Source organism: Fringilla coelebs, assembly GCF_963513975.1.
Source record: "Fringilla coelebs genome assembly, chromosome: 19".
In the NCBI taxonomy this organism is placed as follows: Eukaryota; Metazoa; Chordata; class Aves; order Passeriformes; family Fringillidae; genus Fringilla; species Fringilla coelebs.
Window position 1 is genome coordinate 9174164 of NC_140045.1, and position 27145 is coordinate 9201308.

Below are 27145 nucleotides of genomic sequence, written 5' to 3' on the forward strand. Positions count from 1 at the left end.
TGACTGCATCCTTGGACTCCTCAGTCCTTCCCTCAGGTTTCTGGGGTGGCTCTTGTCAGCATTTGCTCACCAGTGCCCACCAAGGGGCTGAGGTGGCTTCCTCAGCCAGGACAAGTGACAAAGCAGTTCATTTCTCCAGCAGGAATGCCAAAGGTTTGGCTCTCTTGGCTCACACCAAAGTCAGACCTTGCCATCCCAAGCCCTGCCTGACAGGGAGAGCAGTTTTCCACCATCCAAGCAGAGATCACCCAGCTTTTTACCAAGGCTCTCTGGACCAACACAGTGTGAGAATGAAGCAAAACCAGACAAATGTCCTTTTAGATTGGGTTGGCTTCACCTGTGTGACCTTCCAGCTCCTTTCCCAGCCCCTCTGAGGCACTGTCCTTGGAGAGTGTTCCTGCACAAGAACCACCAGACACGTTTGACAGCAGCTGGTAAATGAGTCATCCTGCCTTGAGTATTGTACCCATCCCTCTGGCTACAATTCACAAATATTTACCTGTTCCCCGATAGAAATTAAGGTCACCAGATGGCACGGCTTGCCTCTAACAGCTCTGGGATTTTTCCTTCAAGCCTTTTGTTTTCAGCTGAGTTTGGACAAGGGCAGCGGAGCAGAACTGCAGTACTCTGAAGTTCAATTAAAGCAAAGTGAGGAGCCCTCTGTGGCCCTGAGCTGCCCAGCTGCAGCCAGGGCAGAGAACCATCCATGTCCAGGACTTGCTCCCCACAGGGGACTGAGTTCCCTGACTTTAAATGCATTATCTGGAAGGAACTCGGATCAGTCACACGGTCTGCATCGGCTTCTGAACACCCATTTTGGCTTCATCCACAGTTTTAAATAAGAGATTGTCAGCTCCTGTCAAAACACCAGAGCGAATGACAGCCCATCCCTGCCTATGCATCTTCCTGCTGCCAGGAATAGCAATCCCTGCCCCTCTGGAACGCACATCCTTCTTGTCAAGCCAGCCTGACAGCTCCAACCAGAGCAAAAGCTGAAGGATTTCCACAACTGCTTCACTCCCCTGCATCCTGCATCCACCGCTGCTGTATCAGCATTCAAAGAAATAATTGTGTATATAGATGTGTGTGTTTGTATGTAAGCCTTTAGCGCTCTTGAGAGGACAAAAATGTGAAAACTGAAGCACTCCAAGTGCAAAACCGACACAAAACATTAAAAAGCTGGATGTATTTTCATTTTCAGCGCTGGCCACCACGCAGGTCTGGGACGCACAGACCCCACAGCAGCCCTGACCTCCCTCACGGCCCCGCGGCGCCCCACAGGCTCCAGGTGCCCCCAGGACACCCCACATCCCCCTCTCCAGGCACCCCCATTAGTGCTGCAGACCGCTCCCCGCCCCACAGACCCCCAGCACGGACACCACCCGCTCAAGCTCCATCCCCAGAGCCCCCAAATCGCCCCTTTGCCCCCAAATCGCTCCCTTGCTCCCTCCGCCCCGCCCCGGAACGCGCCGCGCGGCCGCCATTTCCGCGGGGACGCCGGGCGGGAGAGCACCGCGGGAGCCAACATGGCGGCGCACACGCTGCGGGGCCTGTGTCGGCCGCGGCCGGGACTGGCGTTGCTGTCCGCCCCGTTCTCGCAGCGGCCCGCCGTCGGCACCGAGTACCGGAGCTCCCACAGCCTGGACAAGCTGTACCCTCCGCGGCAGGACGGAACGGCCGCCCGCACGACGGTCAGAGGGGCGGGGGGGACAGAGGAAGACCGTGTCTGGGCGGGATTTAGTTGTTGATTGACAGCAGGCCCGCGGGGTTTATTTCCTGGGGTTGACACTGGGTGGGCGGTGTCATAGCAAGGGGCGGTGCCAATTCGGTGGGCGGGGTTAGCACCAGGGTAGTGGGGCGGTGGGTGGGGTCAACGCGAGGGGCGGGGCTTAGCGCTGCCTTGGCGATGGTGGAAGCGTGGCGGAACGGGCGGGGCCGTCCCCCTGCTGGGCGGGGCCGTCCCCCTGCTGGGCGGGGCCGTCCCCCTGCTGGGCGGGGCCGTCCCCCTGCTGGGCGGGGCCGTCCCCCTGCTGGGCGGGGCCGTCCCCCTGCTGGGCGGGGCCGTCCCCCTGCTGGGCGGGGCCGTCCCCCTGCTGGGCGGGGCCGTCCCCCTGCTGGGCGGGGCCGTCCCCCTGCTGGGCGGGGCCGTCCCCCTGCTGGGCGGGGCCGTCCCCCTGCTGGGCGGGGCCGTCCCCCTGCTGGGCGGGGCCGTCCCCCTGCTGGGCGGGGCCGTCCCCCTGCTGGGCGGGGCCGTCCCCCTGCTGGGCGCGGCCCGTCCCAGCCCGAGCCCCCCGGAGCCCCCCGACACCGCCCCCGATGTGTCTTCCAGGAGGAGCTGCAGCCAGCCGCCCTCGACATCCCCATGGGTGAGATCCCCCTGCCCAGCACATCCGTGCCGGGGGCCGGGCAGCCCCCCGGGCACCGAGTCGGTGCTCCGAGCACGGCCCCGTCCCGGCTCGGCCCCGTCCCGGCTCAGCCCCTGCCCCTCTCTTCCAGCTCGCCTGACCGTGTCCTACAGCCGGAGCAGCGGCCCCGGCGGGCAGAACGTTAATAAAGGTGAGGAACAGCTTCTCCCTTGGAAAAATCACCATTTTCGGTTGCTTTTCTCTACCATGTGGCAAAATATTGAGAACTTGAAGTTAAACAGCATCTTCATGCTGCTGGACACTTATTTTTCATTGTCATCACCCTGCATTTTAACACAACTTCTGAGCCTTCAGAGTGCTGGAGACCAGCGCTAACCTGTTGGATGCCCCTAGGAACACTTACAGGGATCATGCCTGCTACAGGTGCCACAAGGGACACCACCTCTGTCCATAGATCAAATATAGCAGAGCCAACTGGATTCTGAATGTTCATGCTGCAATAAATTCTCAGCTTAATTCAAATAAACTTAAAATACTGCCTGTTCTGCCATTAAAAATGAGGTAGGTAGTGGCTGGCAATAAATTCTGTGGTGTCTAGAAAGGCAAATACCATGACAGGTACAAATTTGTCTTGTAGAGTGGTGTGTAAAAATACAGCGAGAAGAGAATTGTGACCTTTCAGGAAATTCATCATGGAATCATCCCATGCTGAAAGCCAGCAGAGATCAGGCTGAATTACCTGACAGATCTGAGGAAGGCAGGCTGTGACATGGAAACAAAGACCCTGTTTTTCCTCCCAGTGAATTCCAAGGCTGAGGTTCGGTTCCACCTGGCATCGGCCGACTGGATTCCCGAAGCTGTGAGACAAAAAATGGCTCTGATGGTACCAACCCTCCCCTTCCAACCATGGTTTCAATGTCTCAGTGTCAGAACATGACAGTTCCAACGAGGTTTCAGTGGTCACATCATGTTTTCCCATCCCTTCAGCACAGGAATAAGATAAACCGGGCTGGTGAGTTGATTGTGACCTCGGAGGAGAGTCGGTACCAAATGAGGAATCTGGCGATTTGTCTGGACAAAATCCGGGCCATGGTCACGGAGGCCATTGAGAAACCCAGGGTGGTGTCTAAGGAGACAACACAGAAACTCATAGAGAGGTATCTTCATTAAATGCTCTTGATTTGGGTTCAGGCTATCACATTACACAATTTAGTTTGCAGCATTTTTAATCAATTTGGTGATACTCCTTTAAATTTCTTTTTTTAAGGAGTATCACTGATCCACTAGATTTTAACTGCTTAGATTTTAACAGTCCCAGGACAGGGACTGTTTTTTTCTATCTGAGGATGTTTGTTAGTTCATCAGATCTCAAAAGTTGAATATTTAAATGCTTTCTTTGTACACTGAGGGATCTTTTGATTTTGTTTTAGGGTGGAAAAAATGAACCGTGAACGGCTACGACAGAAAAAAATACACTCAACTATAAAACAGAGCAGGAAGGCAGATTTCGACTGAGAGCAGCAGAGACCCAAGCCCTTGGCATTCCATCTTCCTAAAGAAGTGGTGTTGGCAGCTGTTAATGATGCTAAACTCATGAGCTGGATTGAATAAAAAGAGCCTGAAAGTGTAAATAAACATATTTAGCATCTTCTTTTGTAGCCAGTGATACACTGTGATGCCATGTGAATAATTTTTCAGAATAACTATTGTTCACATTTGAGAGGAGCTAAAACTTCTGATTTTTGTCAGCCACTCCTTTTCTTAACGTTCTCTGTGTTCTTCAGGCAGCCTTTGCTCCATCAGACCACCCTCTTCTGCTGAACACAAAGCTACTCTAGATTTTTGGGGAAAGAAAGGGAAGAGTAAAAGCAATCTCAACAACACATCTAAGTAGAAAATGTAATCTTAAAGCATTAAGTTTGGAAAAGACCTCAAGGATCATCAAGTGCATCCCATTGAGTATCCCCTGGTTTTTTCCTTCTATTTCCTTCCTTTCAGCTTTATTCCTTTCATTGACTTTTATCTAACCAAACAAAGCACATAATTTATTTAAGCTAAAGCCACATCAGGAATTTGGCAGAAATCTCAACAGTAGGAGATAGAACCCACCCTGTGGGTGCAGGAGGCTTCTGGGCCTTGAAGTGGGACACCAAAATCCTTTGGATGAATTCTCCAGGCTCTTGAGTGGGCCCTGTTTAAGGAGAATGAAGCTCTGTGGTGTGATGTGTTTCACCATTGCCAAGTGGGATTACTGTGAGGCTCAAAGAAATCAAAATCACCCCTTTTTTGGCACTTGGCTGAGCCCCAGTGGCCTAATGGATAAGGCACTGGCCTTCTAAGTCAGGGATTGTGGGTTCAAGTCCCACCTGGGGTGGGGACAGGTGAATCTGTTTTAGGAAAACCCCAAATAAGAGAGGGAAGTCACAGCTCTGCTGCCCCTTTGTATTTGGAAGTGGAGCTTTGAGCTCTCCCTTGACAGAATATTTCCCTCTGCAAAAACAGCATTCAAAGCCCAGATCCTCCCCAAAATGGGATGCAGGAGCACTCCAATGCATCCTGACATGCCAGAAATCCCTGCCCTGGCCTCTGCACTCCTGCTCAGCACCAGGAGCATCTCACACTTCACCTCATTTCACATTTTCCCCCACTGCAAGCTTTTCTGCAAGGAATCACTGAATCATTCAGGGTGGAAAAGACCTCTAAGATGTATCCAGTCCAACCCAGTACTGCCATGTTCACCATCAAACCATGTCCCCAAATGCCACATCCACACATGTTTGGAACACTTCCAGGGATGGTGAATCCCCTTCTTCCCTGAACATGGGCGGGGGTCCCTGCCAGTGCCCCTCTCACAGGTGCAGGTGTCTGGAGCTCGGTGCTGTGCCCTGCTCTGTACAAACAAGGGCCTGTCGCTGCTTCCGATGTTTTTGTGACACTGAACGTCCTCCCACCATCACCATCCAGTACAGCACCAGCCTCAGCCGAGCCTCCCCATCCCCGGGAGACCTTGCTGCCAGGGTGACCTGCTCTTCGGGGTTCCTTTCCCTCCGATTTGAAGAACGTCGGTTCAAGCAAAGGCGTAAAGCTCTGGATGAGCGCGTGGCTCCGGGGCGTGGAGGAGCTGGGAATTAAAAGCAGATTCGGAGGTTGCCCCAGGTCTAACAGCCCTAAAAACGTCCGTCTGACGGCAGGAGGGGCGGGACGGAGAGCAGGGCAGCCGCCCGGGGCTGCGGGAAGGGGCGCACGGCGCTCCCGCCGCCGGGAACCGACGGATCCCGGAGCTCCCGCAGGACCCCCGGGCCCGCGGCGGATCCTCGGCAGGGAAAAGAGTCACCCCAGATGGGACTCGAACCCACAATCCCTGGCTTAGGAGGCCAGTGCCTTATCCATTAGGCCACTGGGGCCGTGCAATTATATCGTCTGGGTGCCATCACTTAACTCTCTGCTGGCCAGGCGGGCGTGCGGCTGCCGCGGCTGAGGATGGGGGGGTCCCGTTCGGTATTTCCGGGACCACCCCGGTCCGAACAGTCCCCCGATCGAGGCCCCGCTTCCCGCCCCCTCCACCTCCCGGCTCAGCTCAGAAACGCCACCCCGAGGTGGGGATGTGTGTGGGGGGGGTGGGATGGCATCTCCGCGCAGTCCCCTTGGCCCCCCCGGGAGCTGCCGGTGCCGGTTTGGGGTGTACTGAAGCCCAGAACGGTCCGCGGACCCCGCGGAGACAGCGCGGGAGCCCGGGCGTGGGGCAGCTGCCGTGGCCGAGTGGACAAAGCAGTGTGACAAAGCAGTGTTTCCCCTATGAGAATGACGGGAGGTTCGAGCCCCGAGTCCCACTTGTGGCAACAGAACTTTAAATTCCCACTATTCCGGCTGGATCCAGCAGCGCCCCGCACTCAGAGGGGTGGGCAGTGGGTTGAAATTCCCTACCGAAACACTAAATCTCACCTGCGCCCCCAGTAACTCTACTAGCAGTAGGAGAAATATCAGCATATATTTATCTCTGCCCTTTCTTTGCCCGATAAACCGACCCTAAGTGGGCTCAGACTTCGGCACCCGCCACCGTTTCCAAGCCCCCCGGTATGAATTCCCCCTCACTGTCAAGGTCACCTTAAATCAGCTTAATGTGCCTTTATACAAGCACGTTCTCTGCAGCAATAGCTCGCTGAATCCCCTCGCACCCCCGCAAGGAACCCCTGGTGCGTCGAGTACTTTAAAACAACCACGAAGGGACTCGAACCCTCAATCTTCTGATCCGAAGTCAGACGCCTTATCCATTAGGCCACGTGGTCACCCTCCAAAGTGGTCCCTGCCCGTGTCACACGCGGGGGGCTCGCCGGGTGCCCCCCGACACCCCCTGAGGGTCCCCCACATTCACCCCGGCATCCCCCACTCTCCATCCCTCCTGGAAGCGTGGCTGGCTTTCCCGACCCAGCCTTGGTGACGGAGGCCCTCCCTCCTCTGGGACCCCGTGTGCCACTAAGCCACTGTAGATGTGACCGTCACAGCGTCTGTGCCAGCAGTGACAGGCACCACTAGGGCAGAACGCGATAACACTGCTGGAAAAAACACCACGGGCCTCATTAACCCCCTGTTTGTTCTCCTCCTGCTGCAGCCACTCCCCCCAAAACCTGCCTTTCTCATCTAATCCCAAAAAAAGTTTCCCAAAGCCCACCCCAGGCAGGTATTTTAATTGGTGGTCCAGTGCCCAGGGCTTGGGTAGGTTCATTGCTTTCCAGGCAGCAGAGCCTCCCACACCTAGGGGAGAAAAACAACTTAAAAATAAATTTCACTTTGTGCTTTACTGGTGCGGCATTGCCCTGACCACAGCTGCCTTTAATATCCATTAACTCCACAGGAAAAGACCCTCCAGGCAGATTTTTAATGCCACGAATCTGAGAGGGCATTATCCCAAAGGCACTTACGGGGAGCACTTTGGTGCCAGGGCAGTACAGCCGAACGCTGTGACCCCACTGACCAGCCCCTCATGCAGATGTGCTTTCTGCTGGAGCTTTCTGCTTTCTGCTTCTGCTTCCTGACATCCCAGCTTGTCCTGCTCCGGGAAGAGGTCTCCCACACAGTGGACATGACCCAGCACCAGTGGGCTTTTTGCTGGGGCTCAGGTGCAGCTGATAATACAGGAAGAAGAGAAAATGCAGCTGAAATTCAAGAAAAGCCCAGCTCTGCCCAGACAAAGGTGATTAAACAACTGCAACTGCTCTGCTTTGATGCCTTCTGGGACACCTTGGAGGATGTCCATGACCTGGCCATAGCCATCCTTTCACTAACATCCCTCCAAAACTCAGCCTTTCATTAACACCTCTCCTCTCATCCTCAGATCCCAAAGCAAAGCTGGTTGTTATCCCCTCGATCACAGCCTCACCCGAGCTCTGGGACCACACAATTTACTGCACGAAACATCCACCTTTGCACGCAAGCCTGGGGCAATTTGTAACAGCTCCTCATTGTTTCCCTTTTCCATGAAATCTAAACAGGAGCCACTGGGGGAGAGCAGGCAGTCACAATATCCCATCAACAGCGGCTCTTGGCCCATGGAGAGAGCTCGGAGCTGCCGAGGGGACTTCGCTGTCCCAAAACACATCGTGGGCCACCCCGACCTCGCTCTTTGTTCTTTTTCCCCCATCAGGCTGTGTCCAGTGCCCTGCTTGGACAGGGCGCTGGTCTGTCCACATCTCTGGGCTCTCCCGGCACATCAACCTCCTCACCTGGCATCTCCCACCCGGATGGGGAATGTCTTCCTACCAAGCAGCAACAGCCAGCGGCTGCAGGAGGAGGAGGAGGAGACCCGACGGCACAAACGGGGAGAAAGAGCGTGGAAACGGCAAAACGGAGGGCTCACCCCAGGTGGGACTCGAACCCACAATCCCTGGCTTAGGAGGCCAGTGCCTTATCCATTAGGCCACTGGGGCTGCGCAGGGCGCGCGCCCCGGCCCGCGGGAACGGCCGCGACCCCGCGCTGTGGGGGCGGCCCGGGGGCCCCTCGGGCCGGGCCGGAGCCACCGCGGGGCCGGGCCGGGACCGCCCCGGCAGCGCCGCCAGCCAGCCCGGGCCCGCGTGTTCCCTCCACCTCGCGAGGGCAGAGATGCAAAGGGAGAAACGGGAAAAGATGATTTAAAAGTGGGGGGGAAAAAAAAGGCCGACCACGAAGGGACTCGAACCCTCAATCTTCTGATCCGAAGTCAGACGCCTTATCCATTAGGCCACGCGGTCCTTGCCCGATAAGCCCCCAGTGATGCTGCCAAGCCCCGGCACCACCCCCACGCCCCTCCCGGGTACCGCCGGAGCTCCGGCAGAGACCGCGCCGGGACACGGGGCCAGCGGACACACGGGGCGCCGCGGGGGACACGGGCATGCGTGGGGACAGGGGACATGGCAAGGGACACGGCTGGAGAGGGACCATCCGCTGCCATGGGGAATTCTGCTGCCAGAGGGGGAATCAAGTGTGGGACTTGCCGACTGCAATTGTTGCCCTGGAGCCTCTCACAGAATCACAGAATCATGGAATATCCTGGGTTGGAAGGGACCCACAAGGATCACTGGGATGACAGCAGGAAAAAAGGCGGAGATGGAGAGGAGGGCAGCAGAGGAAAACACAAACAGATAAAAAGAAATCAAAAGTCTCTGAGCCTTTCATCTTAACTGTGAGGACTCAGAAAAGAACATAAGGAGCACAGGAGATCAGCAAGGAGGCAGAAGCAGAAAATCCATGGATGGCTCAGTGGGAAATGACACAGAGCAGTGTGCTGGGAAGCAGGATGGGGCTCAGAGGAGAGCAGCCTCCCCCACAGCCCTCAGTCACACAACCACTAATTCCTGATCCTTTTCACTGGGGTTGCAGCAAACTCTCAGCCCCATAAATGAGACTAAATTTGCTGCTGAGTAGCTCTGGCTCTTTGCCTTTTCTTTGTGGGAATGGGCCCTTTCTTTTCCTTTCCCTCAAATTGTTGGATTTTTTTTTTAATGACCTTATTTTTCCCTGACCACAACTAAAGGCTACTCCCAAGAGCCAGTTGAGTGCATCAAACCATTAGCAAATTCTTCCTCCGAACAGATAAAATGTGTTTACAAAAATCCATCCCTCATTAATAAATACCAAATCAACTTCCACATAACAAATGACGTGTCCTGGACTGGTTCATAAGACTCACGGTACCATTCTCCTCCTTATTTGGAAGCAGGAGATGATGCAGGGAGTTTTTGTAGCCATCCTCACCTTTTCTCTTGGGACAGGTAAGTGCAAGGGGGGGTTGAAAACCTTTGAGGAATTCTGTTCTCATCTGTGTGAGAAGGGATTTTTGTGTGTTAACATTTTTCACATCCACAGCTCCACACCTTTTCTGTTTTGATGCATCCTCACAGGTTGCCTGACGTTTTTGTGTTTCAAGTGGAATTCTCTTTCCAGCAGGGGCTGCTCCAAAGTACCTCTGCACCTACTATGACATTGTTGACTACCTGAACATCTCCTCTCACAACAAGCTGCACACGTACATTCTGCCCAAGATAAACGTGAAGGAGCCTGTGGAAGTGAAGGTGGATTTCTTTCTGGTGGCAATTCTCTCTGTGGTAAGGACCCAAAATGAGTTTTTACAACAGGAAACTGGGCTATTACTAGGCCAGGGTTTGAGTCTTCTGGCAGCAAGTCCACGGGGGTGAGAATCAGCCCCTTCCACTGCAGCTCTCTGCTGTTGGAAAGCACTTTTGGAAGATCTGGAGTATTTTCTCCTACTCCTTCCAGAAGTCACATACAGACAAAAGTCTGCTTAGTAGGAGGCTCCAAACACCCTGCAGAGTACCTGAACTGGGCAGTGCATTTGCAGGACACTGCCATGGAAATGTTAACAATAACCTATTATCCTTCCTAACCACAGGACTGTGAGCTCCCACTCTTCAGCCGTAGGATCAAGAGCCATGAGCTCTCTTCCCAAGCCCCACCACTTCAGTCTGTGCTCAGGGAAGAGTTTCTGCATTGGATACATCTAAGACAATCAGCTAAATATCTTTGTTTTTCCAGGTGGAAAAGCTCCAGACAGTCAGTTTTTACTTCGTCCTGAACCTGGTAGGTCTCTCAAGAGCGTTTCTCTCCTGATGCCCAACACAAAGTCTGGTGCCTAGCCCAGAGCTCATTTCTCTCCTGCAACTTTTTCCCTCAGGAATGGCAGAACCCTTTTGCAACCTGGGACCCACGGGATTTCTGTAACATCTCTGAAATTGTTCTGCCCATGGATACGTATTGGTCGCCCCCCATCTTCATCTTAGAGCGGTATGTTCCCCTTTCATTTTTATCCACTGGCTTAACAGAAATACAAAGGATGCAAACTGTTGGTTATCTTATAGGAAATGGGATAAACTCAGATGGCTTAAAGTTGTTCCCTTGAGCTCTGTAACCAAGAGTCTCCTAATTTAGATTAATGGTGACCACAGCTTATACAAAGCACTTAGTGGCTCTGTAATACTGTAACAGCTCCTGAAATATCCCATCTGGGCTGCAGCTAAAACCGAGGGAGCAGCAGAAACCAGCACTGCTGTGGAATAAAGTGACCTTTAGTAGTGTGTTGAAAGATACAGGGCAGAGCACTGAGGGATGGACAGAGGGATGAGCACCTCCACCAGCTCTCCAGAGCAAGAAAGGAGTGGGAGGCAGAGCTAGGAATGAGCCCCTGCCCTGGTGAGGGCAGGAAGGCAGGAAGCAGAGAGGAAGGAGATGCTCAGGAGGTGCAGAGCTACAGCACACCTTGATCCCAAAGGGCTCATGAGCCCTTCTCCCAGACCTGGTTTCCTCTCTTCCTGATGCATCCTATGCCTGGGTGATGGCTCAGAGCCCCCCAACAGGGTGCTGACATCCTGGTTTTATGGGACTGAGGCACAGGCAGCATCTCAGGCTCAGTTACTCTCCTGTCTGTTTCCTCCAGAGTGAATGGGCAAAACCCAGAGCTGAACTACATGGTCCTGATGCACAACGGCAGCTTCAACTCCACCCGGCCCTACCAGGTCACCCTGACGTGCAGCTTGATAATCTTCAAGTTCCCCTTTGACACCCAGATGTGCAACTTGAGCATAGCTTCATTCCTCTACCCAGGTACAGCTGCAGGCTGAGCTTGACCACCTCGGGGCTGAATTTGGAGAAGGAGGATTAGATGAAATGGGCCCTGGTGATTCCTGGGCTCCTGAGCAGCACCACATGCTCACAGCGGGGTTGAGGTTATATGAGACCAGGGAAAATGAGTTAAAATGCTGCCATTCTGTTCTGGCACATTTCCCAGCAGCATCTCTGGAACAATACAGATGTTCTGTGGAAAGCCCCCCCAGGACTGGCTTCTTGCAAAACTGCTACTTGTTCACATAGAATTTTGCAGGACTGATCTTTAAGTACACCTGAAAGCCATAGAAATAGGAGGAAATTAATCATAGAATCCTAAGATTGGAAAAGATTTCCAAGGGCATCAAATACAACCATTGAAAGGACAGTTTCAGGGATTCAAACTGCAGTTAGAGTTCATCCTCACAGGAAGGGCTGAAATATAAGCAGAGGTGACACAAAATCTCCCTGGTCCCATCCACAAAGGCCAACTGCCCTAATTCAACAGATGTTTCCCCTCTGATCCACATTCCCAGAGGTCCAGCCAAGCCTCTTCACAGAGACCTTTTTAATTTCTCCCTCATGGGCTGAGAAACCCGAGTAATGCATGAAACCCTCCCCCTTCCTGCCTGCATACACCCTCAGTTGGGTGGGAAAGGGAGAGGAATAACTGACCTTTAATAAATTCCTAAATTCTTCAACTTCCCTCCCCCCTCTGCCTCCTGCCCAAGCAGTAACAGACTTTGTCATGAAGACGAGACGGACACCAGCTGAGATCACAAAAGACAGCAAGAGTTTCATCCTAACTGATGGAGAGTGGAAGTTTACCAACCTGAGCTTCCTTGAATTCACGGAAATGTTAGATGACAAAGAATTTTCTGTGGTCACCTATGTGGTATGGCAGCACTTCATATTATATTGCACTAAAAAAAAACCAGCATAAAACAAGACAATTTTTTACATTAGGGGACCAGCATTTGTCAACACATTGAGTCATCTCCTGCTCATCAATTTTGTCCATCTTCCTCAACAGATTTCCATGGAGAGACGACCCACTCTCTACATTCTGAACTTGATCCTCCCAACATGTGCCCTGTACTTGCTGGACATGGCTGTGTTGTTTGGTCCCAGCTCTCTCGAGGAGAAAATCAACTTCCAGATTGCCATCATCCTCGGCAGCTCCATGCTGGCTGTGATCCTCAACAACAGCCTCCCAACCTCCTCCAACAAGCCACCCATCATAGGTACCCACCTTTATAGAATAAACCCCAAATAAACACAGGTAGCAGCCCTAAGGAAGGTTTTGGGTGCTGATAGACACATTCGTGAACACTGAAGTCATGAACAGCTAAGCTTGATTGCTGGAGTGAGGCTTTCCTTGTTCCCAACCAGGCAATGGAATGTAAGAAAATGCCAATTATCCAGAGCTTTCTCTGTTTTCCTGTTGTTCTGCAGTGGTGTTTTTCCTGGGCACCTTCCTGCTCATGATCATGGCTGTGTTAGACACCTTCTTCCTGTTGTACCAGAAGCGCAAATCCAGGGGCTTGGACAAGGTCCTCAGGAGCTTCCAGCAAGGTAAAACAACCCATAGCACCTCAACAGAGGAGGTTTGGGGCATTTTCCTGCATGTTTGGTGGAGCCAGGGTGGGTTTCCTCAGGGACAAACAGTGCCCCAGGCAGTGTGAGCCGTGGTGGGTGCTCTGTGCTGACGCTGCCCTTCGCTCCCTGCAGACCCACAGGAGCCGCCCAAGAGACCCCCAGGCACTCCGGCCAAGGGGGGGCCCCAGCTGCTGCACCCTCCCAAGAAGGCCCAGGGACAAGGGCAGCCTACCAAGCGCCTCTGGCAGCTGCAGGAGCTGGACCAGTTCCTTCCAGTTCTGGAGAAAGTGCTTCTCTTCAGCCACCTCTTCCTGTCCCTGTTCTTTTTCACTGTGATTTTTGTAAAATGGAGCAGCTGAAGATCAGCTCTGCCCAGTGCCAGCTCAGTTGTTCTCTACTGTGTTGCTTCTGATCCCCCGCTGTAATTTGCTCCTGGTCAAGTCACAGAGCTGCAGTTCAGTTGCTTGAATAAAATTAAATTAAATTAAATCCAAAGCCACAGGACCCAAGATGTGCATGTGTAGTGCTTTGTACTCTGATTCGTAGAACTACAGATGTTCTTGAAGTATTCTGTGGGTTACTAAGGTATTTGAATAAAGGAGTTGTAAAATCTGGGGATAATACCTTCATTCTACCTATCTGTAATTCTGACCTCCAATATGACCAAGAAGAAAAGGAGCTGATTGCCTTCTCTTAGAGGAGTTTCCATCTTGAGGGAAGGTGTTTAAGAATTCCACCTCAGATTATTAAATAAAACAATGCGAGTCTTTACTATTGTTTCTGTGAGTTCCAGTGAGATCAGCAGCATTCAGAAATCCAGGGCAAAGAGAAAAAGGGCATCATGATTAAGTGTTTTAAAGAAAAACCTAAAAAGTAACTTTTTTTATGTGCATCTCAACACACCAACACTCCTTCAACTCCTTTTGCAATTGGCTCTTCCTAAACAATCACAATCAGCCCAGAAAACAGCCCCAGACCTGTGGCTGTAGAAGTCCCGAGACACTCCAGACACACACAAACCACTGCCAAACACACTCCAGCATCCCAAGGGCTACACACGTTCAACTTCTGAGCAAGTGTCTGCCTGCAAGGGCAGGAGAACTCCATTCCCTGCACCTCGTGGTTACAGAGATGGACAGGAGGTTTATTTGCATTTCACAGGGTTCAGTTTGATCAGCAGAACAGAAAGCTTGGTCCTTGCTACCAAAACAAGTTCATGGATAGAAAACACAAAATCCAGAAAAAGTGGAATGTTTGTAAGTTACTGTATTGCTCCACGTTACTCAGAACTCATGTCTAAGATCTAAGCCACAAACAGAGAAAGCTCTTTATTTATAAGATCATGGAGTCTGACAGTCACTAAACTGCTCCCTGACCAGTTTACAGATCAGCAATTGGCTTGTGGGGCCAGTATGGATATTTCTCCTTGTTCAGTTTGGTTTCAGGGAAGGCTTCACTCAAGTCTTCATACGTCATCTGTTCAAAGGGAATCATGCTCTTGAGCTTCTGGAGCTGTGGAAGCAGGGACAGACACATGACAAGTCAGTGGTCAGCAGGAAGGAGCAAAGCACACAAAAAGGACAGCAAGGGGTGTGGTCCAGAGAACGTTCCCTAAGCAAAGGCCAGCCTCACCTCCTGCTCGTACTGGGCGATGCGGGCTTTGGAAGCCTGGATGTACTCAGCAGTGCTCTTGGCCTGGGGAGAGCAGAGGACATGGGGAGAGTGCTTGTGATAAAGACCCCGGCCCAGAGTGAACCTGCACACACCCTTCCCCCCAGGCTTTCACATCCAGGGCATTAAAATCCATCCCTGTTCCACTGGGTAACTGACAGACTCTGCAGCACACCCCAAACAGCCAAAGCCTTCCCTGTGCAGGGATCCCCTTGCTCAGAGAGCCAGGCACACGTGTGAAGGGCAGAGCTGTGCCCTGCCTGTGCAAGGGCACATCCAGAACATCCCCTCCTCTCACCCCTTCCCATCCCCACAGAAGGCAGGGACAGCCCCAGCAGTAGGGAATGGTTCACTTACAGCTTCCTTCTCCTGGGCATCAATCTTGGCAGTTTGTGTATCCACTGGCTCAGGAACCTTCAGTGCACTGAACTGTAAATTGAAAGACAAACATTTTTAAGGTGTATTTGACTGAAACAATCCTTCACATCGAGGTCACCTTCCCTAGCAGCAGGGAAGCATTCCCTCCTGTCTTCCCAGGATTTGCTCACAACCATGTATGTTAATGAGCTAAGAGTGATCAGTGCTGCTGTCCCCTGTCTCTCCCAAGCAGCACTTGCTCATCCAGGAGCTTCCAGACGTCTCCTCTGTCCTGCCCACCACCCCCAGGACACACAACACCACCTGTTCCCCACAGCACTGTAAGGAAGCTGGAAGGTCCCACACCACAGACTCACCCTGTCACAGAGTTCCTGCCCCCCACAAAGCTCCCAGACCCATCTGAGCTCAGTGGGTGCCTCCAGTCTTGGGAAACAAATTTTCACAGTGATGCAACCAACCTCCTCTGCTGATCCTGGTGTTTTCCTCTCAATGCCCTAAATAAACTCCAAAGAGCAATACTCAACTGGCAGGGAGACTGACCTTCTTCTGGAACTCATCCACCATTCCAGCCTTGGCAATGTTAGCTTTGTAGAAAGCCCAGTCGATGGCCGGGGGCTTCTCCGGCAGCGCAGCCAATCTGAAAGGATGGAGCACAGCAGAGATGAGCAGCAGCCTGAGCATCAGCACAGCCTGCTGTGCTTAGTTTAGGTGTTCTCAAGTTTGAAACAAGCCATTTCTGCAAATCCCTCTGCCCTTGGAACAGGCTCCTCTGGACAGACAGACAGGCAGACAGACAGACTCTGCCCTGCTTTACTCAGCCCCTCTGGGCGCAGCCCTTAAGGAAGGACGAGGCTGTTTCACAACACTGAGCCAGAGGCAATCAGCAGGATTCCCTACAACAGCCAGTGTTTGTGTCAGGCAGAGAATGCTAAAGGATTTAGGAACCACAGATGAATTTGTAGAGCATTTAACAGCAACAAAGCTTCTGCCAAAGCAAGGTGCGTTCACAGAACTGCAGCTACGGGTTTACCCTGGGGAAGATTAACTAAAGGTGATTTGCCAAAAAAAGCCACCAGCTGCCTCAAGGTGACCCGCTTTAATACCTGCGAGGCCACTCCTGCGGGACCACAGAAGGACTCACGGCAGCACTCACAGCCGGGGCTGAGCGGCCCCGCGGAGCGGGCGGGCACTCACCGGGCCGTCAGCGCATCGTTGCGGGTCTTCAGCGCGTTGAACATGGCTCGCTGGCTCGGGGGCACTCGCTCGGCGAAGGCCGCCCAGTCCACGGCCTTAAGGGCAGCTCTGCGTCCCGCCATGGCTCCGCCTGGCCCGGGAGACACCGGTGGGTCACAGCGCCGGCGGGGACCGCGGAGCGGGGCCGGGGAGGGCGGCTCCGGTCGGGAACGCGGCACCGAGGGGGCGGGATGGGGCGGGACAGGGGGGACGGGGACACGGAAAGGGTCACGGAACGGGACGGGGACACGGAAAGGGTCAGGTCACGGAACGGGACGGGGACACTGGGGGATCGGGACACGGAGGGAAGGCGGGCACCGGGGGATCGGGACACGGGGGTCGCTCCTGAGCCCCGCCGCGACCTCACGCTGGCCCCCGTCCTCTCCCACGAGCCTCCCAACACCGCGGGCGTCCCCAGCCTCGGGACTCCAGGTCCCCCTCCCCGGGACCCCTTTCCCGGCCCCGCTCTCACCTTCACTGACCGACACCGCTGTCCCCGCCGCCGGAAGTTCCGCCCCCTCGGCGTCCGTGGCCCAATCAGAACGCGGACTCACCGGAAGTCATCATCCCCGGAAGCGGCGCGGGCCGGAAGCGGCGCGGGCGGCGATGGCGGCGGGCGGGCGCTGAGGCTCCGCCATGGCCGAGGGGCCGCCGAGGGGCCGCACGCCCAGCCCGGGCCCCGGGGGGGCGCCGGGGCCGCCCAGCCCTCGCGCGGCCGGAGCGACGGCGGGGTCCGCCGGGGCGCTGTCCCCGCCCGCCGCAGCCTCCAAGTGGGTGCGGCTGAACGTGGGCGGCACGTACTTCGTGAGCACCCGGCAGACGCTGTGCCGGGAGCCCAAGTCCTTCCTGTGCCGTCTGTGCTGCCAGGACGGGCCCGAGCTCGGCTCCGACAAGGTGAGGCCGCGGCGGCGCCGGGCCGTGCGCGGGCCGATGTCCCGCGGTTTGGGGCACGTCACTCTGACACATCATGGGCTTGTCCCTCGTGTGGCACGGCCAGGGAGGGGGTGGCATCCCCTGGAACGGGACTTGGCTCTGCCCTCGCGCCTGTGACACCCACATGCCGCAGGTTCTGATCCCTCCACCTCTCCTGGACTGCCCTCAAGGAGCAGCCCACATTCCCCCGGTGGTTACAGCAGGGAAGGAAATTCCTAGAAACAGGAATGTTACAATTTCTTACCCGGAGCATGTTTGCTGTTGGTTTGGTTTTTGACATACTTCTCTGTCCTAAAAGATCATGGTGCACATTCCTTGCATGGCTTGACAGTTTTGAAGTCACTGCAGTGACTTCAAACAATTATTCTGCAAACAATTATTCTTGCACTTGCAGATTTTCCACAGGATCAGGTGCACAGGGTGGTGTAAATGTGTTGTGAGTGGGTCAGCCAGAATTAGTTGAGTCTGTTGCTGCTCCGTTCGGAGTTTAATCACAAGATAAATCCTGGTTATGACTGAAATATCAGTCAGCAGCATCAGTGAGGAGAGGAGATATTTCAGAGTGGGTTTGCACAGTTTCTTACTGCTTTAGAGTGGAGTGGCAGGAGTAACAATGCTTTAAAGTCCTTAAGAGAGGGGTGTGAGAGTTCTGCAGAGGGCTTGGCAGTGCTTCAGAGCTGCTCAAGAGATGCTTTTGGCTGTCAGTTGTTGGTTATTTAATGTCATTGTTGTTGTATTGCTGGACACGTGGCTGGAGCATTGCAATGTGTGTTTGCAGTACTGGAAAGGGAAAAAAAAAAAGAACTGTTTTGTGTGTCAGGTGCCCTTAGCTAGAACTGGAGATCCCACCTGCCTCCAGAGCCTCCTAGTTAAACTAGTCTGGAGAACAGGCTTAGCCTGAGCACAAGTGCCAGGTTTTGGTTCTTACTGCAGTGAAAAAGCCTCTGTAATCCCTGCTTTTTTCTCCAGGTCCATAAACTGTTGGAACAAGTGCTTCATGTAAGGCACCTGCCAGCCTTACTGGGGCTGCAATGTTCATAGATCAGACACTGAAAAAGAAAACTGGTTTAAATGTAGCACATTTGTAACCTCCCGTAGGCAAATGAATGCAGGTTCTCAAAGAGAAACTGTTCCAATTATTGTGTTAGACTGAAATTCTTTTTTCCTGGTACCACTGAGCTGTCCCTGTTTTGCTCTCAGGATGAGACTGGGGCCTATCTCATTGACAGAGACCCCACGTACTTTGGTCCCATACTGAACTACCTCCGGCACGGGAAGCTCATCATAAACAAGGAGCTTGCAGAGGAAGGTAAGAGAAAAACACGGGGAAGGCTGGAAGTGCTGTTTGACAGCTCATCCAGAGCCCTCACCATAAACTGGTGTGAGAGTGTGAGCAAGTTTCCCAGGAGTGCTGTTAGTACTGTTAATTGCTCATTAGCAGGGATTAAGTCATCAGATTCGGTGTCTTCCCGAGAGCAGAGGCTGCAGCTCACAGCACACCCTGCCACTGTTCTGAGCCCATCTGCCCCTCACAGACCATGGTTCTCCCCAGACAGGCAGCTCTGAGGGCTTTCCCTTGACGGGGCTGGGTGAAGAAATAGACATTGTACCATGAGATTTCTGATAATGCCAGGGAAAGGGGAATAATCTTTCTTAAAGATCCTCTTAAGTCACAAAAGGAGGTGACAGCTAGTCAGGCATTTTCTCCTAGCCTGAGAGCATGAGGTGGGTGGCACATTTGGGATTCTGATATCTGGGCTAGATTTGGAGTCAGCAGCAGGCTTGCATCCTTGTGACAGAATCATCTTCATTCTATCCTGTGCAAAGTAGCAGAATCTGTGCTCTGGGTTCCTCTTCAGGGGTGCTGGAAGAGGCTGAGTTTTACAACATCGCGTCCCTGGTGCGGCTGGTGAAGGAGCGGATACGGGACAACGAGAACAGGACCTCTCAAGTAAGGCACCTCTGGGTGATGGAGTCACTTCTGGGGCACAGGAGGGCAAGCATGGCTGCAGCCCCTTGCAGTAGCACTTGGGTTCAGCAGTAACAGGAATAAATGCTGTTAGGTGGATGCAGGGCATGGCTAGCAAAGACTCCTCAGTGTGGCTTTATAAAGCACAGACCACTGAGTCATCTCAGCACTGTAGGGAACGACAAGGGACACCTAGAGGAGAGGGCCAGGAGCAGACATGGGTGGTTATAAAGCAAAACACTGCTTTGGCAAAGAACAACTCAAACTCTCCCTTCTCTAAACCATTTCTTCCCTTTGTCTCTCTGTGACGTTTCCCATTGATGTTCAGCTGATATCAGCACATCCAGTAGATTCAATTTCAGAAATGTTTTCAAAAAGCAGCAAATGGCTTTGAAAGCTAAAGAAGTTTTGCTTTAACTGTAGCTTAGACACCTAGAAAGCTTTTGAGAGAAGAGTGCCAGGCATATGGTTCTGTTTTGGAATCAGTGGGATAAAAAAGTCCTTAGAAAGCCCGTGGGGCTCTGACTTCCTAAGATGAGAGCAAGAGTGGTTCTCATCTTAGGAATGATGCTAATGCTAATTTTCTAGCATGATACTAGTAAAGCAATTACTAAACTGCAGCCATTGTTCTCTGCACTCCAGGGACCTGTGAAACACGTGTACAGAGTGCTGCAGTGCCAAGAGGAAGAGCTCACACAGATGGTGTCCACTATGTCCGACGGATGGAAATTTGAACAGGTACCATCACCAAAGAATGGCAGAATTCCCTTGAGAGCTGTGTGTGGAATAGGTAGAGTTGCTTGTTGAGTTGCTCTTCACACTGCTGTACTCTTTTGAATAAGCAGCCTGACGTGAGCAGCAATCCACTTGTGTCCAGTTACTGACAGGGGAGAGCAGAAGTCACTCGAGCTGCCAGAGAAATTTCATTTTCTCTCAGGGCTTCTTGTCTCCTTGTCAAATTCCAGAGCTGTTCTTCCCTTCTCCTGCATTTCATCACATACACCAGGCCACAGTATAACAGCTCTATCCAGGAAAAAACACAGCACATCTTTCTTGGAACCTCAAAGCCACGACTGCTGCATTTGCTAAAGAGACTCTGAGTGACATGAGATGTTTGCAGATGTCTTTGCAGTGCAGCTGGTTCCAGGGCTGGGTGTCACTGCAGTTGCATGTGGCATTGGTTCCACATTTGGTTTCTGGAATCAAACACAGTTCTCTTATTTCTGAGGAGGGAGAACTGGAGCCAGCTGGCCTGTGTGTTATGTTATATCAAGAAACTGCAGAATAGGGTCTGTGGATTACAGCAGTGTCTTCCCATTTAGTCCAGCTTCAGTACAACTGGATGCTCTGGGAAGTGTGCTGACATGAAGTGAGGCAGAGGATTAGGAGCAGCAGTTGTTCCTATGGATCTGTTCTGTAATGCCTGAAAACTATCTCAGAGTGGAGAGGTGGCCAAAAACCTGCCCCTGTAAGGAAATGGTGAAATCTTGTGATCAAGAACCACTCCATGAAAATGCTCCATGAAAATGCAGCTCTCCAATACCTAGGTTTTGCTGTCCAACAGTTTACAGAATCTGCTTTTCACACATCCATATCTCATCCATATCTACACCCCCAAAACCTTGAGGCTACAGGCAGTGCTTTTCATGTTCACCCTAAGAACACCCTGAGATCTTTCCTAATCTTCCTTTTCAAATCTATAATCTATAAATAAGGAGCTGGCTCTTCCAAAATCTACTTGGACATGGAAGTTAAGGTGCATGCTGCACATTAAAGTTTCCCAGACACACACAGTTGGTAAGAGTCATAATGCTTTCTTCAGATGACTTGGATTTATTTTCTGGAAAGCAGAACTGAGTTGTAAATGACAAATTAGCTCTGTACTCCAGGATGTCCTTTCAATGTAATAATGATGAATGAGACAGATGGGATTTCTTGGATTGAGTCCAGACCCCCTCAACACAACAGTAATAGAATATAATCCTGTTTACACAGACACCAGACTCCATTTTGGCAGCATCCACATAAAGGACAGTGTCTGTTTGCCACATGTCCCCAGTTAATCCAACATCTGCCTGGGGTAAAGAATTCCCATTTCCACATCAGTCACAAGGCAGTTGAGAGCTGAGTTCAGTAAGGACCAGGCAGTTTGCAATGCCTGCCCACGTCTGAGTGAACTGGATATTATATGTTGCACAATCTGTTTTCCCTTTTTCCACCCTCAGAAACTGGGCAATGTTCTGTTCAGCATTGGGTTCAAGCTGGAATTCCTTCCCGGGGCTCCAGGTGCCACTAGAGGGCTGTGGAGCAGGGATGTGTCCCTGCCTTACACACACACACAGGAGGCTGCAGATGCTTCATCTAGAACAGATCTGGGACAGTCCTATCTCACAGAACTGTAGCAATAACATCCAGACGTGCTGGTAGTTACCTTGGCTGTCTCCTGTTGCACAGCTGATCAGCATCGGATCTTCCTATAACTACGGAAATGAAGACCAGGCAGAATTCCTCTGTGTTGTGTCCAGGGAGCTCAACAATTCTACCAATGGCATTGTCAAGGAGCCAAGTGAGAAGGCCAAGGTAAGGCATCTGCTCAGATGTATCAATTTGAATTCCCCTAGAAAGAAAAACCTTTCCTGTACCAGGCTGCAGCAGTAGTTCTGTGGATCAGCTTTCCCATTATGTTCTCCATCCCCTCTTGGAAGATTTCATTATTTACTGTAGGACAAAGAGCTAAGCTAAGCTCTTTGTGCACTTCAAATTAAGATCAAAATAGTGAAGGAAAGAGTAATTTGAAGAGGGAGAACAGAGTAGCAAGAATCTTTGAGGTTAGGTTTTGTGGTTGAAGGATGTTGCAGGGGGAAACAAGATTTTTCTTCTCTTCAACCCTCCCCATCCCTGGAAGTGTTCAAGGCTAGGTTGGATGGGGCTCTGAGCAGCCTGGTCTAGAGGAAGGTGTCCTTACCCAAGGCAGAGAACAAGATAAGTTTTAAGGTCCCTTCCAAACCAAGCTATTTTATGAATCCACTTTTTTTTCCCCCAGAATAAAAACAAAAGGCAACATCTTTACCTCCTGGCAAGCAGCTGAGCAGGATTTCTGGAGAAGGGGCTCACTTACCCTTAACCAGCCTATCAGTTGTTGTGGTGGCGTAAAGCCTCAGGCTGCTCTCACATTAGTCCGTGCTTCCTTTCTCTGCAAAACCCAAGGACTCCAAACAGGAACTTTTGCATTTAAACTTGTGTGAGCTTTTCATAGAAGGTCTCTTCTGTTTCAGATTCTTCAGGAGCGAGGATCCCGGATGTAATTCACGTGTCCACTCCATTAAACTCCCAGATTTCACAGGGCAGTCCAGCTGGGCAGAGCATCTCTCCACAGAGTAACCCAGCCCTTGTACAATAACCAAGCTAATGCAAAGCAAAGCCAAGCCTGCCCTGCCAATGGCAAATAATTCTGGTCATAACCAAAGGCTTTTCTCTTACCCTGGAACCGAGAAAGGAAAAGACTCTTCCAGTTGGACAGTCCTTTCCACAAGTATTTGTTTTATTTACTTGGCCAGCGCTGTATTGAATTTTTCCGACAATGGCTGGGCCGGATTCCCAGTCAGAGCCTTTGTGAAGGTTGCTCAGGTCCTCAGGCCCTTGTAATCGATCCCACCTTCCACAGGCTGCTGTGGGTGGGAAGGTCCATATTTGAGCTGTGCCATTGCTTGCACCCAGGTCTGCCACTAGAAAAGTGCAAGGACCTCGCAGTGCTCCCCCTTCTCCCCCAAATCTGAAGAACAGGGCTTTAAAAGGAGGAACAAAACAACCACTCCTGAAAAACCCACACAAACTTTTCTATCCTTGCTTTGTATCTGTTCCTTGTTCAATTCCTAAGAGCTGAGTTTAGATCTGAGTGGAGGGGAGTTGTGTATCCATCTGACACAGGTCTCGCTGGTAACACTATTCCACATGGGCTCCTGGTATTTTCCAAAGCCCATTACTTTGTATGCATAAACAAGGAGACTGTGTTCACCCAAAAGAGTGATAGAGTGATAATCCCATCCTTTATACTTCTCCACGAAGCAAGAGTGGTGACATCTTCCCCCCCCCCCCCCCCAGTACCCTGCCATGGCCATATCTTAGCCTGGTGCAAAATCACAAGGTTTAGGGATTTGGTGCTGCCAAGTTCAGCTTTGCCTTGTTTGTCTCCAGCAGTGTGGGCTCTGTCTCCTTCCCTCTCACCAGGGGGGGCTTCAGGCAGAATTTCTTTTGTACTGTACCAAGCAGGTAGGTTTGTCTGACCCCACGAGATCCTTTGCAGAGGAGATCCCCGATTTACACACAGTGATTTACCTGCAGCCCCCTCATGTCCCCACCTTTAAGAGATCACCTCAAACTATAGAGGGACATCACAGAGCTGGGGTGGGGGGGTTTGGTGAAAAGTTGCCAAACTATTGTAATGTTTCTTGTCCAAAGTGATGTGTCAACTTTTGTGACTTTTCTTTCCTTTTTTTTTTTCTTTTTTTTTTTTTTGGAATGCCTTGGATGGATGTGCAAAATGTTCGTTTGTGCCTCTCTTGAATTCTAATCTTAGCCAAACTGCAGTCACTGGTTCCCTTCTGTTACTCTGTGCCACCCCTAACCAAGGGCATGTCCCTCCTAGTCTGGTAAATGGAATTTCATAGGAATTTGCTGCATGTTTTTCCCCTTCATCCTGGCTTTGTTCTTTGTAGCCTGAGTGTCCTGGCACTTGGGTCATTTTCAGTCCCAAACTGACATTACAGCAAAGCTTCGGAGATGCTGGAATTCAGACATTGACAAGCTCAGAGCAGATGTTTCTCAATAAGCTACCAGAAAATTCCTCACCTGGACTGAGGGGTTGGGCTCCTTTCTGGAGGGCTTCAGCCACCCATGTTCTCCTGAAAGTTTTCACACAGAATTAGGCAGGTTTTCCATCTTAACCACTTGTTGCTGAGAGGGTCCTACCAACAGTCCAACAACCAGTTCGGCGACCAAGATGTGCAGCAAAGACGCTGAGTGGCACTGCTGTGCTCTGCCTCTCTCCAGTCTTTCTGCATGTCCTCTTGCCTGTCCTCCATCCTGCTTTGCCAGTGTACCTCCTCCAGTGGAGCCCTTGCCTCATTCTCAAGACAGACTGCTTAATTGTCTGTGCTAGATTAGTCCTGGTAACAACAGACTGTGCCAAATGTCTTTGAATTCACATTGTGTCAGTGACAGGCTGTTGAATCGCAGCTGGCTTTCCATCACACTGAACAACCCAGCTCTGCTTCCCTCCATCTGCCCTGTTTATAACATGGTGAGCTGGTGTTGGTGTGATCAGACTACACACCTTGGCTGGGCATGAACAACACTGTGATGTGTACAGATCTCCCTCCTCTGTCCCTATGCTGTAGCCTCAGCCACTGTCTGTGCTCATAGCTAAGAAATCAAGCACGTGTGTGCAAGTTAGCAGCCTGAAAAGCCCTTTAACACTCATTTGTCTTATTCCCCTTCCTCAGAGGAGGGAGTTTTTGGGAACTGGTCAAGAAATACCAAACTAAAGGCAACAGGAACTGGTCAGGCTGTATTTGCCACATTGATGCCAGCTGAGCACCTTGTTAAACCATGGAGCTCAAAGCAACACTGGCTGCAGAGGGAGGCTTTCTGTCCAGTACAGCTCAAGTAGACAAGAATAACAAACACCTCCCTGGCTCCTTTGTGTGACATGTGATGAAGCCCACTGGAGGTTTGCCTGATGCAGTGATGCCATCACTCTCCCCTCTGAGCCACAGCCTAAAAGTGACCATTAGCAGGTGAATGCCACAGCTGCTGAACTGATGAGCACAAGAAAGATCAGAGTTGCATCTTGGTTTTCCCTTTCATGCTGCTTTTGGCAGTGGGAAGGTGCCAGGGAACCATGGACTCTTGGGGTTCCATTGCAGGGTCTGTTGAATTTCAGCAGAACAAATTTATGGTAGAAAACAAATCATTGGTACTGGATGCTCAAGTTTTTGGGTGATGTTTAGGACCAGGCATGAAGTCCATCCAGAGCAGGTACATTCCAAGTGAAGGATTTCTCCTTCCCTGACTCTGCTAAGTCACCTTTACCCTGAGACAGAGCAAGTCTCAGCATTATGCACCAGTTGCATCTATTCTGTGCTCAAACAGGGCTTTTCCTTCCATTGCCTTTCACTCAGTCACAACTATATCAAAATTAGTGCTGAATAAGGATGAAATTTATCCCATTCACTCTAAAAAACGTGTAGCATGTTGTTGTGAGTAGAGTAGGAGAGCAGGGGTAGATCTGCTGGCTGTCCAAGAGTGCTTATGCCTCTTGGGAAGGTTCACTTTAAAGCATTAATCCTGGGAATGGAGCGTATGACACTTTAGTTTTTTTTAAACTTTCCCAGTGGCCTAAATTGTTCCATTATGGCAAGACTGGAAATAACCTCTTGAAGTGTCTTTGTTTCTGCACATTTTTAAAAACTGATTTTTCTCAGGGGTGACTGAGTGGGCTGAGGCGAAGGGGGCCTGGTTGGCTGCGGGGCAGGGGCCGGAGTAGCCGGGCCGTGGGCTCCTACCCGGAGGTTTTGTACAGTTTGTCACGTGTCAGTGCCCTTTGCTACTGTTTCTCTTTGTTTATTAAATGTGTTTGAATAACAGTTGAGATGCTGTGAATTTTTTTTTTTTTCCAATAAAGATTCTGAAATGGGTTTGAAAAGTTTGAAGGGCAGTCTGCAGCCTGCTGCTTTGGCTGCACCACACAGATACTGCATTATGGGGAAAGGAATGTGCAGATTGGGCCTTGCTTCTGGCTTCAGTTCACTTCCAACAATCATTTGCCAAAAGGAGAATCTGGAGTCCTAGGCTGCTTTCAATGATAAAGGTACAACTGAAGCTTGTTTCTGATGTTTTCGTCTATAAAATAATCTCAAATTCCACATTTATCCTAAGCATTTCCACTGATAACCACAAGCAGGTAGAACATTAAAACAACAAATACAATGTGAATAGCTAAAAGAAGAGGATTTTTTTTTTTTTGTCAGCTGTCATTTACTAAACCCCTACTCAACCCTGGACCACATGGAAGAAGGGTCTGACTCTTTCAGCTGTGGTGCTGCCAGAAGTTGGATGACATTGGCAATGCAGGCCCAACACAATGAAAAGGAAGAGCAAGGACACAAGTGAAGAAAGGGAAGTCTTGGGTTGAGTTACTACTACTCTTGATTACTGTGGCTGTTGCCTCCTGTGGGTACTCTGAAGGCTGCCGTCTCCATCCTCACAGCCACAGGGCAGGGATGGGCTGACACATCCCCAAGCCAGGGTGTAACACCGGCACAGTGTAAGAGGATGAGACTCCCCTCACACAGGGAGCTCACCAGAAGTCATGGCTAAGCCAAGTCACCACACAGCATGAGTTGATTTAAAATAGTATTTTCAAACCTCCAGACCCATTTCTCTATTCCAGACCTGGCTGCAGGTCTGCAATGCCAGTGAATTTGCCCAAAGCAAAGCCACACTTCAAGTGCTAGCAGTCTTGGGCAGAGGTGGAAACTGCTGACACCACACACATATCTGTTCATCAGGGAGGGCTTGTCAGCAGAAATTCAGGTTACAGCCAGCATTTACATAATGCCATAACCTCCCTGCTACCCCACCTTAGGGCTGTCCGATAAGGCCACATAAGCTGGAAAAGGCTTTGCAGGACCTTTAACCAGCTCCAGGTCTGCCAGGCAGGTGGCTCCTCTAACACCATGGCACCATGCAGGAGACACAAGCGTTACTCAGTGGTTCCCACAGGAACCGCAAGCTGGAGCTGCCAGGTCTTTGCACCATCCTCACTTTCCCATCCAAGGCTGTGAAACCCATGAACTCCTTTAAAAATTAATTTTTTACTTGCTGCAGGAAACAGGTGATGCCTCA

General features: G+C 51.4%; 3 protein-coding genes across 3 annotated transcripts; 2 read left to right on the top strand and 1 right to left on the bottom strand.

The window, feature by feature from the left end:
* The first annotated feature begins 1505 nt into the window (after nucleotides 1–1505).
* On the top strand, nucleotides 1506–4191 carry MRPL58 (mitochondrial ribosomal protein L58). The gene is made up of 6 exons (XM_084218528.1): nucleotides 1506–1691; nucleotides 2330–2366; nucleotides 2497–2556; nucleotides 3167–3249; nucleotides 3354–3523; nucleotides 3797–4191. The coding sequence occupies exons 1-6, from the start codon at nucleotides 1527–1529 to the stop codon at nucleotides 3879–3881; spliced, it is 600 nt and encodes a 199-aa protein (XP_084074654.1). The 5' UTR covers nucleotides 1506–1526; the 3' UTR covers nucleotides 3882–4191.
* Nucleotides 4192–14353: 10162 nt separating this feature from the next.
* ATP5PD (ATP synthase peripheral stalk subunit d) lies at nucleotides 14354–16871 on the bottom strand. Its single transcript, XM_084218367.1, has 6 exons — nucleotides 16811–16871; nucleotides 16300–16429; nucleotides 15646–15742; nucleotides 15085–15156; nucleotides 14689–14751; nucleotides 14354–14568 (listed from the first exon to the last, which is right to left on the bottom strand). Exons 2-6 carry the CDS (start codon nucleotides 16419–16421, stop codon nucleotides 14437–14439), a joined length of 486 nt encoding a protein of 161 aa, XP_084074493.1. The 5' UTR covers nucleotides 16422–16429; nucleotides 16811–16871; the 3' UTR covers nucleotides 14354–14436.
* A 73-nt stretch (nucleotides 16872–16944) lies between these two features.
* KCTD2 (potassium channel tetramerization domain containing 2) lies at nucleotides 16945–25946 on the top strand. Its single transcript, XM_084218509.1, has 6 exons — nucleotides 16945–17232; nucleotides 18472–18580; nucleotides 19131–19222; nucleotides 19883–19978; nucleotides 21695–21820; nucleotides 22516–25946. The coding sequence occupies exons 1-6, from the start codon at nucleotides 16975–16977 to the stop codon at nucleotides 22543–22545; spliced, it is 711 nt and encodes a 236-aa protein (XP_084074635.1). The 5' UTR covers nucleotides 16945–16974; the 3' UTR covers nucleotides 22546–25946.
* Nucleotides 25947–27145: the final 1199 nt, after the last annotated feature.

Bases quoted from the DNA above. Each gene is read 5' to 3' on its own strand.
- MRPL58 (XM_084218528.1), top strand. From the start codon at position 1,527: ATGGCGGCGCACACGCTGCGGGGCCTGTGTCGGCCGCGGCCGGGACTG. The intron at 2,367-2,496 runs GTGAGATCCCCC...CCTCTCTTCCAG, and splicing joins CGCCCTCGACATCCCCATGG to CTCGCCTGACCGTGTCCTAC. The intron at 3,250-3,353 runs GTACCAACCCTC...CCATCCCTTCAG, and splicing joins GACAAAAAATGGCTCTGATG to CACAGGAATAAGATAAACCG.
- ATP5PD (XM_084218367.1), bottom strand. From the start codon at position 16,421: ATGGCGGGACGCAGAGCTGCCCTTAAGGCCGTGGACTGGGCGGCCTTC. The intron at 15,743-16,299 runs GTGAGTGCCCGC...CCATCCTTTCAG, and splicing joins AACGATGCGCTGACGGCCCG to ATTGGCTGCGCTGCCGGAGA. The intron at 14,569-14,688 runs GTGAGGCTGGCC...CTGCTTCCACAG, and splicing joins TCGCCCAGTACGAGCAGGAG to CTCCAGAAGCTCAAGAGCAT.
- KCTD2 (XM_084218509.1), top strand. From the start codon at position 16,975: ATGGCCGAGGGGCCGCCGAGGGGCCGCACGCCCAGCCCGGGCCCCGGG. The intron at 17,233-18,471 runs GTGAGGCCGCGG...TTTTGCTCTCAG, and splicing joins CCGAGCTCGGCTCCGACAAG to GATGAGACTGGGGCCTATCT. The intron at 21,821-22,515 runs GTAAGGCATCTG...CTTCTGTTTCAG, and splicing joins AGCCAAGTGAGAAGGCCAAG to ATTCTTCAGGAGCGAGGATC.